Here is a 17,033-nt window from a genome sequence, read left to right on the forward strand (position 1 = left end):
TTACAGTTAATAAATATTTGTAGGTATAGTGCCAATTTAATTTTTCCTTTATTCTTGCAGAAAAGGAATCCTCTGCATTAACATAAAGTCTTAGTGCTATCTCATTACCAATTACTAAATGAGCATCAAACGTATAATCTTAAGTAAATGCATTTTTCCTAGAAAAAAATTAGATTCTGTAATTGGTTTTTTGAAGGGGAGTTGTTTGTTTTTGTATGCAGGTATGTATGGAGGACAGTTGGACAGCTTCAAGTACAGTTTCTCAGAAGTCATTGACCTTGGTTTTTGACACAAGCTCTCATTGTCTTAAATTTGCCTAGTAGGCTAGGCTGGCTTAACCTGTGAATCCCAAGGATGGGATCCACCTGTCTATACCTCCCCTACATCTGTGTTCTTAACATGGGTTCTGGGGGATAAAATCAGGCATTTATACTTATGTACAAGCTCCTTTTTAAATGAGTTATTTGTTTACTACCTTAATCTGTGTTGAATGTGTCGAGTGAGGTACCCTGAGAAACCCTGTGGTCATTTCCATAACAGCCCCTCAGAATCAGTCGCCTCATGTCCTCATCATTCATTTCCTGTTTCTGACCTTTTAATCTTTTCCTCCATTTTCTTCACTGTTGTGTGGAGTGGCGGGTTGCTTTCCCACCCGGCTCCCGCATGGCTAGCTTAGCACCAGAATAATTACATGGAAACTGTATTTATTTAAACACTGTCTGGCCCATTAGTTTTAACCTCTTATTGGCTAATTTTCACATCTTGCTTAACCCATTTCTATTAATGTGTGTAGCACCAAGAGGTGGTAGTTTACCGGGAAGATCCTAACCTGCGTCTGTTTCGGAGAGGAGAGTCATGGTGACTGCCTGAGGTGTCTGCCTCACTCTGCTTTCTTTCTCCCACAATTTTGTTCTGTCTACTCCGCCTACCTAATTTTCTGTCCTATCAAAGGGCCAAGGCAGCTTCTTTATTAACCAATGAAAGTAACACATAAACAGATGACCCTCCCCCATCACTTCACACCTTCACCAAACCCATATTTATTGTTCCTACTATTCTTGTACTTGTCCATCCTGCCCATCATCACAGTCCAGCATAAGGTATAACTCTCTCAGCAAGTCCTTAACCTATAGATGTTCTTAAGGAGAGCAGTATTTATATGGACAGAATGCTCTAAGTGGTTCATTTGCATTCCTTTCCTAATTTTCTATGAGTTCAAAATAATACCATATACATCTTTGTTTCTCACAGCAACCTAGCAGCATATATTCATGTGGTAACTATTTAGAAAATAATTGCTTATTTAATCTATTGATGTAACTAGAGCTGAAACAACTCATCTTCATACATTTATATTTCCATCAACATGCCTTGTATAATTCTGTATTCTATAGAATGGGTTATTACAGTTGTGTTCAGTGTGGATTTTCTCAATGTTCATAAATTAATTGAAACAAGATTGCTTTCTAATTGTCATAAAACTCAAACATCTGACTTCAGGGGCCAAATAAACAAGAAAACCTGGTAAAATCTCTGAACAAAGATGGCATCTGGCTCAGGAGTTTAGGACAGAGAACAGGAACAGGTGATTTTAGCAATTATTGCTTTTCTCTAGATTTACATTATCACCTCCAATTCTGTTGGATCCACATAATTCTGTAGCAGATCCTGAATGCCTCTCAACAGAGCTTCCTTGGTGTAACACATGGAAAGGTAGTCTATTATTTGTTATAAACACATCAGACATTTGTTTATACAGACTAAACAAAAAACATTTTCAAGTAAATATTGCAAACTTAAAAGACATGTTTTAGGTTCTTTTCTAAATGATAACAAGGCAATTTGGATTTTCTGGTAGAAAGATTTGTTTCAAACAAATGTTTTCTGATTTGTTTTATAAGGTGAATTTGGGGAAGTCTGCAGTGGGCGTTTGAAGACACCAGGGAAAAGGGAGATCCCAGTTGCCATTAAAACACTGAAGGGTGGTCACGTGGATCGACAAAGAAGAGATTTTCTGAGAGAAGCAAGCATCATGGGTCAATTTGATCACCCCAACATCATTCGTCTAGAAGGTGTTGTCACCAAAAGTAAGTTTCTGATTTTTCTCACTTCTCACATACCGCTTTTAGTTTCTATTAATTCATAATAGCAGAGTCATAGTTATGATGATAACAACTTCATTCAAATTCGGTCTTCTGACATCACTTCTCAGTATCCTGCCATGGGTCTGAAACACTATCAGAGCTTACATAGACGTTTTGAAATGGCATTACCTGTAAGTTTTACTCATTTATCTTAGCACTCATTTGACTCAGGACAAAAGGATTTATATTTTTCTAAACATCAATATTAATAGAAGACTGACATCAATATTTGATTCATTAAAGGAAAATACTACTGCTTAGAAATACATTTCATAGACAAATGTAGAATGCTTTATCATAAAGTAAAACATTTTCAGAAAAAATTGTATTTGGAAGTCAGCTCTATTAATAGCATTATTAATAAATTATTATAGTTTATATAAAGAAAAATAAAAGATAACTGCTGCAATAGCAATCATCCTGTTATAGAAATAATAGAATCAAGGTCATTATTTTTCAAGAAAATTAATTTAAAATCCAAAATTATATCTATACTTTAAGAAACTGGATGCATATATTTGAACAATGATAAAAGCACAAAATGTAACAATATTTCTTTATTTTTATTCACTAATGAATTAAACATAAAGCCCAACACAGATTGGCATTAAGTGTGTCATGAAAATCATTAAGATATTTGAAAGTATATTTTTTATTTACAGAATTAAAATTTTTTTAACAGCTGTTGAAGATAGGAGTGGAGTCTGGAGAGATGGCCAAGTGGTTTAAAGCAGATTCTATTTTTGCAGAGGACCTGGGTTTTCAGAACCTACTTCCAAGTGACAACCATACATAATTCTAGTTCCAGTGGATTTAAAGATCTCTTTATTCCACCACAGGCTCTTGTAGATATATGGTACATGTAAACATATGCAAACACACACAAATAATAAATAAAATATATGAAAATATCTTTCAAACCATTTAAGGGAAGTTGGAATTTTATATTATAGTTAGAAATGACATAGCTTATTAACAGCATTGCTCAACTCTACTTGTTAGATCTCTACATGTTTCACATAAGGCGTTGGTAAAATGCTGCTCAAGGGAGCAGATTACTTGCAGCCCCAAGAGTTTACAAAGCAGAAAAAAGTGTTTGGGATGATAAGCATCATAGTGGGGGTTTTGTTGTAGTTATTTTAACAATCTTTCAATATTTACCCATTAGTAGTTATCACAGACAATTACTCTGAACTCATCCATGTGCCCAACCTTAGCCAATGGGACATTAGCAAGTGTAAGACACATGGCGTTTTATAAATTTGTTGGTGTTTGTAATCTAGAATTCTTTCACCTGAAACTCAACCTCCATGTCGAGTGAAACAGCCAAACTAGTTGCAGTATTGCAAGGTGAAGAAGGTCTGAAAGTTGGCTCAATATGTTGGAAGGCTTGTATACAGGGTGCCAGGAAAAAACTGACACTTACAACTGACCTCTGACCTCAACAACCATGCTGTGGCATGCATATAGCCACATTTACAACTCCCTTACACATACAGACACACATACACACACACACACACACACACACACACACAGAGAGAGAGAGAGACAGAGAGAGAGAGAGAGAGAGAGAGAGAGAGGAATAGAATAGAAAAATAAATATATTTTTAAGCATAAAATAAAGAGAATTTAGTCAACAACCCCATCCAAAGTGCTAGGTAGTTCTGAATGCCAAGTTTCTGAGTGAACCATCTCAGACATTACAACTCTACCCAAATCCCTCCCTACTCAGATACCTGCAGCTGGCCATTTGTAAGGCAAAAAACCCAAATCAGCTCAATTTGGTCAACACAATAAATAATAAGAGAGAGGTTTTTTACTTAATATTTTGTATTTTTATTGATTTTTTAAGAATTTCATACATTATATTTTATTATATTTATCTTACTACTCCTTCCTCTAACTAGTCCAAGATCTACCCCAAGTAAGTGTTCTTTCATTACTTTTAATATTCTATTGGGTCAAATTTGTGCTGCCCACCTACTTCTCTAGGTGTGGGACCATCCACTGGTACTGTAATGTATCAGGGGCCTCATCCACAAAGAACAGTCACTCTTCCCCTCCTAAAATTCTAATTGTTCATAGCTCCTCCGGTAGGAGTTGAAGCTTGTGAGATCCTTCCCCTGCTATACTAGAAAGTCGACTGGCTTAATCTTGTTCAGTCTTGGGTGAACAAACATGCGTACCATGAATCCCTAAGTTCAGCTGTCCTCTTAGATACAGAAAGCACTGTTTCACTCTGCTCTTACAGTCTTTCCACTCCCCCTTCTGTCATGGTCTCTGAGCCTTGCAGGATGGAGGAGTGAGATCTCGATGACCCCCTCCACTGACACTTCTCTCACTTTGAACCACCATCCACTATATAAAGATGCCTCTCTGAAGAAGTTCACGAGCTATACTGCTCTATGACTAGAGATATACAAATATGTTCATGTGCAGGAGTGCCGCAAATGTTAAGACGGTAACCAAATACTTTCTAGTTGGACTTAAGTTCTGCTCCACAGAAGGAAACACATGCTTGAAACTATAAATCTAACCAAGAACCTATAGTTTGGGTTCTTAGTTCTTCATCCCTAGAGACCCTAGGTATAACATACTACAATTATTTTGTTAAATGCACATAGTATCCAACTGCCTGAAAATTTCATGTTAAACTATTTTTAAGTCATTAAATTTAAGATTCATTTTTTTTTTCACAGCAATAAATGACCAAGCTAATGAATCATTGAAATTCTGCTCTTGCTAGTTCACATTGGATAAATTATTTAAAATCTCTATCCTGAACTTTCATGTCTGTAAAACACTACTAAATTAACCCAGATATCATTGATTGGAGCATCTAAGCCCCCCTTTTTTAAGACTGCAAAGGATTTCTATACAAGTTAAATCATTTATGCATACTGAATTTAGCATCATCTGCTGACTTCTGTCATTAGCCTGACCATTTCAAGTGATTCCTTTGTTTTCATATTTTTATTTATATGGCAAGCAAAATTTAATTTTTAAAATGAGTTACAAGCTAAGTTTGATGCCAAAGTACTCTTGGAAGGGTTTACACATAGAATATCTAGAAATAACTGATCAAAAAAAAAAACCTCAAACGTTAGAAAATAAGAGATCTTTATTTTCCACCAGCAAATACATTAAATCATATGTCTTTTCATTCAGTAGTATGATTTTGTGTATTATCGTATTTTATGCATATTTAAATTAGGGTCTATAAAAAGGAAAGAGCTATGACCCTACAAAAATAGAGAAATTAATTTATATCCTAATTCAAATAAATAGGTTTACTAAGATCATTGTTGACATTTTTGCCATCATATTAAATGTTTGTTTCTCATAAGCACCCAAATAACCAACAGAGAGATTAGATCTATAAACTAGACAGGTGACTTCTATTTAGACAAATTTGTGTGATTCACATACCAGTATTAGAGTCTTATTCTTATGAAAAATAAAAAAATTATCATATCTGTTACAAGAAATTGATGAGAAAAAATAGTTTTAGTACACTTTTGATGACAATCAGCACTCTAGTTTTAACTGCCAAGAGTGAGCCCCATAGGGAAGTATTGAGGTGCTGCAAGGAATATAGTAGGCATAAGAGAAAAGCAATTCCCGAAAAAATCAGTGAGCCTGTTTATACTGTTATCAACTGGAGTCAAGTGCTATGGGAATGTTAGAAGAAAAGCAATAAATAAATGAATACCCCATTCCCATAAATACATGGTAATTGTTCCAAGATTGCCCTTAAGTACCTAAGAGATAGCTAGCAATTAATGTTCCCTAAAGACGCCCCCACTGCATAAAAGATGATACTGATGAAGCCAATGATGCAGTACAAGGGCCGATTAGAGACTTTCCTGGGGTCTGGAAAACAAATACATTGACTCTCCATTAAAAGTGATATAATATTATAGATAAAAACCTTCAGAACATCCTTCCATCTGCTCTTACTTAAAATGAGTATATTTTTTGTCTTGGAGCCTTTTCTCTTGGAAACATGTATTGTACAGTTCTTTGAATCACTTCTACTCTTTCATCTGTGCACATATATCTGCTTTTATTTTAAACTTGAAGCTAAATGTACTAAAACTGCATTATACAAAAGAGTATATCTGATAAAAGTTGAGCTTATTTATATGATACATATAACAACTTTATTAGCCTGATAAGATACAACTAATGGAAAGAGAGATAATAAGTTATAGCCATATGCTCAACACATACTATATCTCAGGGAAGCAAAGAGAAGCCATCAGTTGGAGGGCAGACTTGTAATCATTAGTAGCATAGGTCACAATATGTAACACATAGTTATCAGCAACATTTGCTACATCACCAAGAGACAAAAAGCCACCTTTCTATACGAAGATAAGAATTGCAACCTAGTGATGAAGAAATAAAGCGCAGTCACTGTGAGACAAACAGCATTGTCTATCTTCAGCTAAGTAAAAATCACATTTATAAGCACTTACTATATTTCGTAAATTAAAAAAAAAAAACTCAGTAAAGTGAAATAGAGGTCATTTCCAGTAGCAAACAAATTCCCAAAGATAATTCCTTCCTAAAACATTCTTTAAAGACTCCATGGCTCGATACTGAAGTTATAAGAGAATCTTTTAGAGTTGCCCAATCCCTTTGTATATTCAGGAATATTGTAAATTGCTCCCAGGGAGTTTTGTAAGTAGATATACAGCTCAACAAAAAGAGTATATTCTGTTCAGTCAAAAAATTGTAGTACATGCATAAAAACATGCTCCCTAGTTCTAGGATAGGATTATCCTTCTTGAATAAAGATGATCCTCTAAACTTCCACAGTTAAAATAACTGTATTTCCAGCTATTTATTTATGAATTAGAATGCTCTAATCACCAATGCTCTCTAAGCCTTATATTTTGTTTTTTTTTTTCTGAATGAAAGAAAATGGAAGTCAGAGTAGAAAACATAGAGGTCAGATATAAACCTAATGACTTCTGATCTTTTAGCAAACAAAGAGGCATGAGATGTTCAAAAGGAAAGTTTATCCTAGCAATGGCTGATCATCCTACCTTCAACATTATTATAAATTTAAGTTCATGCCGGATGGTGGTGGTGCATGCTTTTAAACCCAGCACCGGGAGGCAGAGTCAGGCAGATCTCTCTGAATTCCAGACCAGACTAGTATACAGAGCTATACTAGTGACAGAACAGGCTCCATAGCATACAGAGAAACACTGTCTCAAAAGAAACAAAAGAAAAAAAATTAAGTTCATGCTGATAGTTAAAAGAGGTAGCAAGTTTCAGGATGCAAAAAATAAATAAATAAATAGATAAATAAATAAATAAATAAATAAATGAAAGAAGAAATGAAATTTTCAACAAACTTTTTAATTTATAATACATAAATTGTAAATATATGGGAATTTTTTATCTAAAAGCAACATCAAAATTTGGACATTAGTCTGCAATCTGTATCTATGATGAATACTTAATATTATTTAACTGATAAAATAATAGGCTTACTTTAGCTAACAGTTTTGAAGGTTCTAGTGTGTGGGTGATTAGCTACGATATTTAGGGCCTATAATTATGGAAGGAGATAGTGGAGCAAAATCTTCTATCCTTTGAGTAGAATAAGAAGGATTAGGACCCGGGATCCTCTTAGAGTTTGCACTTGGCTAAGTTAAGAACCTCCTACCTCATAATGGTTTCACCACCTTCTCCTCTAAGTGCTATCCTGAGACGTACATGGGTCCTGGGAGGAAACCTAACATCAAAACTAGAGCAGGCATAGAGAATAGATGTTTTGTAAAATAAAATGACTCTCAACCTATTTCTGTTATGCCCAAATCCTCGGAGTCCCCCCAGAACCAACAAGGAGACCAAGTTGCATATGTAAAAGCAAAGGGCCTTTATTTTACACAAGTTTGCAAATACAAACTTCCAGTGTGTCCAATGTATTGAAATAATCAGAGAGCCCCAAGTTTTGGTTAGGGTTGGGTTTTTATAGTAGCAAAGGTGGGGGTGAGGGATTTCTAAGATTTAGGACCCCTGATTGGCTGACAGGTATCTTGGGGTGACCTGGTGAAAAGATATGGGCATGTGCTGGCAAGTGATTCTATCTACAATTGTTGGAATGTTACATTTATTTTTGGATGGTCCTGGGTGGTGCCTGGGTATTCTCACTTTGTGGTCTTTCTTGGAGCCAGGCATTGGCTTAGGGAAAACTACTGAGACTCAGGCCTCTTGACCTCATCATGACTGCATCCTACATTTCCCCCTTCGCAAGTACCAGTGACAGAACCCAACATTATTGGGACCTAAGGACCTTTTTAGCTAATAAACTTATTAATTAACAACTCTGGGCTTCCTGGTTTGTTTGTTTGTTGGGTTTTTTTTTTTTTTTTTTTTTTTTGGTTGTCTATGGGCATTATAGTTAGCCATTTTCCTCCATGCCAGGTAGTTCCCCCTTGTCTCAACATTTTAACCTAGTTTTGGCATGGAGCATGTCTCTTTTTTTCTCTTTCTTTCTTTCTTTCTTTCTTTCTTTCTTTCTTTCTTTCTTTCTTTCTTTCCCTCCCTCCCTCCCTCCCTCCCTCCCTCCCTCTTTCTTTCTTTCTTTCTTTCTTTCTTTCTTTCTTTCTTTCTTTCTTTCTTTCTTGGATTTTTAAGACAAGGTTTCTCTGTATTTTTTCATGCCTGTCCTGGAACTAGTTCTTGTAGACCAAGCTGGTCTCAAACTCAGAGATCCACCTGCCTCTGCTTTCTGAGTGCTGGGATTAAAGGCATATACCACCACCACCCGGCAGGAATGATGTGTTTCTTTCTGCAACTACTTTAAGGTGACATTGGGGATTATCATCAGTACCCAAGAAGGCTGAAAGGGTAGCCAATGTTTAGGAAGGAATTCAGCCAATAGGGTACTCATCAGAAGCATCTGATTCACAGACTCTGTTGAAGAGACAGGGAGCATTGACATCGGCTGGACTGGTCCACACCAGCTTTTAGCAAGTTCGGGGCTTGCAGTCATTCAGAGCAGGTTGTAGTCAGCAACTTATGCTTAGATGTGTCTGCCAGCCAAGTGGAAACTTATTGACACAAGTTCAAACTAGGAACCAAAGTTAAAATTTTTGTACTTAAAGGAAAATAAGGCATTTGAAACTTTTAGGCCCATATTGAAATCCATATTATAGAAAAAAGCAGATAACAGGTATCTGTAAACAGAAGGAATAGACTAATAACTTTGGGGTCCTAGTATAAAATATAGATTTAATTAGAAGCATGTATACTTTTTTCTGTTCAGAGAACCAGGTATGGATTGGACAGAGATGTCTTTGACCTAATGAGAAACATATTTCAGTTTTTGTTTAGATGTCAAACAGAATAAATCTAAAATCTTGAGCTTGTGACCCAAACAGTAAGTTGTCTTTGCTGTACTGCTCATCAGAACTATACCATAGAAGGGGAAAGAAGTTAGAAACATTTTTTATATATCTTAACCTGTATTTACATTTTAAATTATTTTTAGACCCTTAAAGCTTATGACCTTTGTTATTTTTAGACCTTTAAATATCTTAAAACATTTTTTAATTAAGAGACCTAGTAGCTTTAGAAAAAGCATGGCTTTAAGAGAGAGAGAGAGAGAGAGAGAGAGAGAGAGAGAGAGAGAGAGAGACAGAGAGAGAGAGAGACAGAGAGAGAGAGAGACAGAGAGAGAGAAAGCTGGCCATAGCTTCATGCAAGGATCTGGTTACCTGTTGCTGCTAAGTTCATAAAGTTACAGCTACCCTAGCCATCAATACTATCAGAGATCCCTGAAAGATAAATAAATTATACCTGAGTACAGGCCAAGTAGCTTCTGAAGCTATTGAAAATGACAGAGACCAGAGTCTATATACAGTTATTGTTCTAGGTGTGGCTATACCCAGAGCTCCATAGCATTAGAGGCAGACGTATCAGAACAACAGTCTTATAATCTTAGCCTAGCACATAAGGCGTGTTTTTTCCCCCTGTGGAAGAGGAACATTGAAAAGACTGACCTTATTTTGTCTCGGCAAAATAATGTAATCAATTTTCCAGTGTTCTGATATTTATCCACAGTCTGGACCCAGTACTAGAAGCAAGTGCTGCACTAGGGCATCTCACCCAGTGGTCTGCATTTTCGTAATCCAAGTGGAGACATCCTGGTGTCTCATAATCTTTTTTGGAGACCTCAGTCACTGCTAGCATCTCAGAGTCTCTGTGTAATATAGTAAGCTTTTTAATCATTATTTTAAATGCCATGTTATGCAGATTTCTAAAGTATGAAGGCTGCCCAGGTATATCTGATTAGACAAACTTTGTTCCTAGGGTAAAAACAGAACAAGTTTGTGCCAGGCTGTGAATGCTGTCTCCTGGGAAGGCAAGGAAAAGTTCCCAGGGCAAAATAGGAACAGAACAGGAAGGAGCCTAAGGGCTAGCATTGACCTAGGGCAAACTGAGACTCAGGCCTACCTTCCTACTGATTTATAGAGTCCATATTGGCAGGTGTGTACCAAGCTGCCCTGGGCCCTACATTTATCCAGTGACAGGATCCTGTCTATCCAGGGGCTCAAGGGGGTGGTACTGGAACCTCAGTCCCATCAGTTGAACAGTATTGACCCATACTCGAACAAAGTCATCAGTCTCAGGGATCAAGAGTAAGTAGTAGGAACAAGATCATTAGGGGCCTGTTAGAGCTGAAAGTAGAGTGGTTAACCAAGGAGACCACTTGAGCCACCAAAAATTATGCCCAGATCCTTGAATTACCCCTAAAACCAACAAGGAGACCGAGTTGCATATGTAAAAACAAAGAACCTTTATTTTAAACAAGTTTGCCAACTCAGACCCCCTGTGTGTCTAACATATTAAAATGATGGGAGATCCCCGAGCTCAGTTACATTTGGGTTTTTATAGTAGCAAAAGTGGGGATGAGTGATTTCTAAGGTTTAGGACCCCTGATTGGCTGAATGGTATCTAGGGGTATCCTGGTGAAAAGCAGGTGGTTCTTTCTACAATGTTTGGAATATTATGATTTTTTTGGATGGTTTGTTTCTGGCTAATGGCTATGTAGTCTCACTTTGTGGTTTTTCTTGGAACCAGGTATTGCCGTAGGGAAAACTACTGAGACTCAGGCCTTTGTTGACCTTGTCACGACTGGCTCATAAAATTTTTAACATTCATTTGAATTTCTCCCCACCCTTTTGAGAGTCAGGTGCTCATTAAGATAAAGGGATTTAAGAGAGTTTGTCTGTTAGTTTTGTATCCTGGAAATACTTTCTGAATGGCACCAAGTAAAGGAACAAATTGTTTATTCAATCCAAGAAGTACAGGAAAGAGGATGATCAATCCTCAGGGCCTCATTTGATGGTATCATCAACTGGAGTAGTACATACATAGATCTTTATTTTTCTAAAGCAATGGGACAAGTTTCAACCTTTTATTCAATGAAGATTAACTAACTGCCTCTTCTTCTGATCACTGTTGTTAATAGAATAATAAGAAAGATCACGCTAAACACTGAAGGAGGCAAAAAAAGAAATTAAATTCTATAAATGAATTTTAGATAGAGAGAGTTGAATTCAAAGAGGGAGCAAAACCATGAGAAAAATGGGTAGAAGAGTATTCTAGGCAGAAACAAAAATTAATTTTAAGCCTTGGGTCAAAGAGAATGTAGCATGTTAGTGTAACATCAAGAAAGTTAGAGAAAATAATGAGTGTAAATTAATTGCATAATGAAAGAAAAAAATGCAATAGACAAAATATCAAGGAAGCCAGTATGGTAAAACAAAGAAAACTTGGTGAGAAAGTTAATTTAATTAATCAATATATATTTTTAAGGAATAGATTTAAGACCTATTTTCAAGATTTATGTAAGATATTTTGTTACTGCCTGATTATATAGTAGACAAGGAAGAAAGATGGTGCGTTCAAATGACTTCTAATCTTATTATCCTGTAAGAAAGAGAATGGAGAGGGAAGAAAAAGAGATCTAAAGAGAAAATAGTAGTTCCTGGATTGAACATGAATACATTTAGCTAAAGACTTCCAGGAAGTTCTTGAAGCCTGACAAGGAGCTTGAACTGCAGATGCAAATGAGAAAGCTTTTAACAGACAAGTAATAGTTAATAACTGATGTAGGAAAGGTGATATTCACTGGAAGACAAATACATTAAAAGATATGTATGTCGGAGCTGGAGGAGAGAAGACATAGCAGATAAGAGCACTGATTGCTCTTCCAGAGGAACCAGGTTCAGTTCTGAGGACCCACATGGTAGCTCACAATTGTCTGCAACTCCAGAACCCAACACTCTTACATAGACATACATACAGGCTAAATAATCAATGTACATAACCTAACTAAATTATAAAAAAGAGGCACACATGTGTGAAATTCTCAAGAAATACATTTAATCAATAAAAAAGACAAACAGAAAGAAATGTACTAGAATACAAGATAAAACAGAAGAACAACATGTAACAAAAAATGTAGGTCCCTCAGAGTGAGAGAGAGAACCCTATAATAAAATGAGGTGGAAACCCAACTACAATAAGAACCAAGAAGCATCCTTCAGCAAAACAATAAAAAATATACTTCATTCAGCTCACTGTTGTCAGAGCTAGGCAGCAAAACATTTGAGGCATGCTAACACTACAAACCGACTGGTGGCTGTAAAAAATGCGCAAAGTTGTTGGCATCTTAAATTCAAAATGTTTAGCATTTTTTAAAGCATTTACTCATTCAAATAATATTAATTAAATTCCAAGCTATAGGATGTTAGGCATTTTCCCAAGAGCTCATTATTGACTAGGAAAGGTCAAATCCTGTCTTCCTGGGTCTGAAACTCCTGTAGTTTCATTCTTCTTAAATCAAGTGTTCATTTTGAAAGACAAAGGCATTTCCAATTCACTCTTATTTCGCCTATGGTTCTCTTCTTCTTTTTAAGCCCTGGAGAAGAGGGGATAAAATAGTAATGTGATCTCAGCCAAGTATGGAGCCAAGTAAGATGATGGTCTCTAGAGCACAGTTTCTCTGTAGTTTCTTCCTTTCTTTGTTTTGATGGTGAAGGGCAAGAGTGTCTTTGCCAAGATGGTTGGTAGAGCACTGGTGTTAGTGAGTGTTTGCAAAAGATTCTGAGAAGATGTTGGAAGCAACTGACCAGAAAAGCATTTTGGTATCACTGGGGTCTAAGGAAACTAGAAATGATGACAGCCTACTTTCCTACCGTCAACAAAGAAAAGAGGAGTAGGGGGTGTGAAGAGCAGATAGAAAACATCATTGAGTGAGATAACCCAAATACAAAAAGACAATTATCACATGTACTCACTCATAAGTGGTTTTTAAACATAAAGCAAAGAAAACCAGCCCACAAATCACAATCCCAAAAAACCTAGACAATAATGAGAACCCTAAGAGATACATAAATCTAATCTACATGGGAAATAGAAAAAAGGCAAAATCTACTGAGTAAATTGGAAGCATGGGGACCTTGGCAGAGGGTTGAAGAGGAGGGGAAAGGTAGTGAAGGGAGCAGAGAAAAATGTAGAGCTCAATAAAAATAAAAATAATAAAAAGAAATGGCAGCAAAAAAGAAAAAAGTTGATTGAAAAAAGGAGATTGCTTGTTTGTTTCCCAGCCACCCAGACCTAAAATAATCACCCTGAAACTATATTAATTGCATCACTGCTTGGCCAATAACTCTAATGTATTTCTAGTTAGCTCTTACCTCTTAAATTAACCCATTTCTATTATTTTATATTTTATAAAAAGTCTTGTGGTTTACTTGCAAGGTTCCAGCTGTCTCCTGCAGTGGCTACATGGCATCTCTTTGACTCCGCCTACTCTCTCCTCCTCTAACTGCTTATAATTCCTGCCTTGCCCTAGTATGTGCTGCAATAGGCCCAAAGCAGCTTCTTTATTAACCAATGGTATTCACAGCATAATGAGGTGAATCCTACATCAGGGGTAGACTTTCTGGATTTTCCTCTGTTACCAGCCTTAAGTATTTACTCTGCTGTTGCGGAAAATAGTGATGAATTATTATTTCTGTGTGATTTCAGGAGACTCAAGGGATTTGTAGAGCATTTACTACAAAGTATTTGCTCTTGGAATTATAACATATATATACAGCTAAGCCAGATGAAATGAATGTGACTGTAGTAAATGATTACAAGATGGCATAGCCTTTGGCCCTGTTGTCATACTCTGTTCAAGCACTGCTGGCTTAATTTGGGGAACTGCAATAACTAGTATATTTTCCTGCTGCCAGAGTAGACTCTCTCTTTATGAGAGAATAAATATTTTTTCTGTATTCAAGGAAATGTATTCCTGTCCCTTCGGTGTTTAAGTTTCCTAAGATAATTCATTTAAATCACATCTTTACATCTATCTCTCAGCTGTGGACTGCTCCTCCAGTTCTCTGCATCCCTAGTCCTAGGGCTGATGGTGAGGTAGAGGGTCATAAGTATTAACAGCTTTCTGAAAGCAACCTAATAACAAGTTGTTAGTACAAAGGTAACACTCCAATGCTGTAAATACAGGAACAAAGAGAGAAAAGAGACTGCAAATAAAATTGTATTCACACAAAATATTTTTTTAAAAAAATGAAGTCATCGAACATGATATGTACTCACTTATCAGTGGATATTATTTTTAAAGTAAAGGATAACTATGCTACCGTCTACAAATATAGAGAAGTTAAGTAACAAGGAAGGCTCAAGGGGATGCATGCATCTCATTATGAAAGAGAAATAGAATAAACATCGCCAATGGCCAGACAGAGGGGTCTGGGTGGCTATGGGAACAGGAGGGATCAGGAGCAGGGAGGCTAGAGGGAGAGGGTATTAGAAAAGACACTTGGAATCAGGAGCATTTCTGCGATGAGCTAGAAACCTAGTTCAATGGAAACATGCAGTAATCTCTGAGGATGACCCTAGCTAAAACTCCTAGCAATAGGAGATACAGAGCCTGAAACAACCATTTCCTGTAATCAGGCAAGACTTCAAATGGAGGGACACCAACCCAACTACAAGCCTTCCACCTACAATTTGTACTGCCTACAAGATGTGCTAGGGTAAAGGTGGCACAGAAATTGTGGGAATGGATAAGCAATGACTGGTCCAGCTGAAGACTCCATACCATGCGAGGAAGCCATCCCCTATTACTGCATGAAAGGCAATGACCTAGATTGGATGACGCCGGATACATAGGATAGAACAAAACAAAAAAAAATCAATGAAATAATTTCTAATGGTATTCTAATATACTCATAGATTGATGCCTACCCCAATTAGAGAGGAACTTCATCCAGAAACTGGTGGAAAATGCTGCAGAGACCCACAGCCAAACATTAGGGGAAGCTGGGAAAGTCCTGCAGAAGAGGGACATAAAGGATTGTAGAATCCAAAGAGATCAAGGACACCAAAAAACCCCACAGAATCAACTAACCTGAGCTCATATGATCTCACAGACCAACAGCCAGGGAGCCTTTATGAGACTGACCTAGTCCCTTTGCATATATGTTACAGTTGGGTAGCTTACTGTTCCTAGCAGTAGGAACAGGTATTGTCTCTGACTCTTTGCCCACTTTTTGGACCTGTTTCTTTGATCAGGTTACCTCCACCACCTTTAACAAAAGAGGAGGTACCTAGTCTCAGTGAAACTTGATATACCATAACTTGTTGTTATATATGAAAGTCCTGCCTTTTCTCAAGAGAAAAGGAGGAGGAAAATGGTCAGCCAGTTGAAGGAGAGAGCACTTCAGTGATGACTAAGAAGCCTATTTGAAGTTGCTAACAGCCTTATGTAAGTTTCGTAAACAACTTGTAAACTCTCCCGCACCCCCCTTATTGAAATCCCCAAATAACTATGGAGCCTCCCCTATGAAATTTCTATTTTCAAAAGTATCCGTGGAATCAATGACAGAAATTTAGCACAACCTTTGTTTATTGTGTGGAATTTGTGGATGGGCTCAGGATTGAACCTGGAGCAGACTGTATTTTAATGCACTTCCAATTGCTGTTGCTTTTGTCATTATTGGACCATGCTGTTATAACTTTTCCCACATTTTTCTTGCAATATAATTTCAGACTTAGAGAAAATATTAAGAAAAGATAGACTTCATATACAACTTTCAGCCAGTTCTTCTAATAAATGTAAGATTAATGTCAAAACCAAGAAACAATCCAGGTGTGGTGGCTCATGCTTGTAGACTCAGCTCTTGGGAACCTGACCCAGGAGGTTCAAATCTTTGAGGTCAGACTGGGCAATATACTAAGATCTTCTGAGTAAGAAAGAGGGGAAAGAAAGAAGGAAGGTAGACAGGTAAGAGAGTCAACATTATAGTCCTTATTGTAGAGTCTCATTCCAATTACCAACCTTTCTAGAGCTGCCTCTTGTTTCTGCTCTATTAATTTATTCCAGGATCCTACATACCATTAACACTCATATCTTCTTAGTCTCCTTGCATCTGTGAGCGTTCTTCAGTTCTTTGTCTTTGTCTTTGATCTTGACAACTGTCCTTGAATATTGATTGGTTTGGTTTCTGAATGTCTTCCACATTAGATGATATGGGATTCCCCTCTGTATGCTGTGAATATGTTTTATTGTCATTGGTTAATAAACAAGCTGCTTTCAGCCAATGGTGTAACAGAATAGAGCTAGGCAGGAAAACTAAACTGAATGCTGGGAGAAAGTAGGCAGAGTCAGTAAGAATCCATGTAGCCACCACAGGAGACAGACACCTCAACTGAAGCCCACTGAAATTTTGTCGATAGACCATGACCTTGTGGTGATGTACAGATTAATGGAGATGGCTTAGTTTAGGATATAAGAGTTAGCTATCAATACACTTAAACTATCGGCCAAACACTATTGCAATTAAT

The 17,033-nt window shown here is 36.9% G+C and overlaps 1 protein-coding gene across 1 annotated transcript in view; it reads left to right on the forward strand.

Annotated features, from left to right (window-relative positions):
• Epha6 (EPH receptor A6) overlaps window positions 1-17,033 on the forward strand; it is a 917,349-nt gene that overhangs the window by 680,511 nt on the left and 219,805 nt on the right. The window contains exon 11 of the mRNA XM_038345322.1: window positions 1,902-2,087. Within this exon, the coding sequence (XP_038201250.1) occupies window positions 1,902-2,087 (186 nt within the window). The remainder of the gene's footprint in view (window positions 1-1,901; window positions 2,088-17,033) is intronic.

Source organism: Arvicola amphibius, chromosome 10, assembly GCF_903992535.2.
Source record: "Arvicola amphibius chromosome 10, mArvAmp1.2, whole genome shotgun sequence".
NCBI classification, from domain to species: Eukaryota; Metazoa; Chordata; class Mammalia; order Rodentia; family Cricetidae; genus Arvicola; species Arvicola amphibius.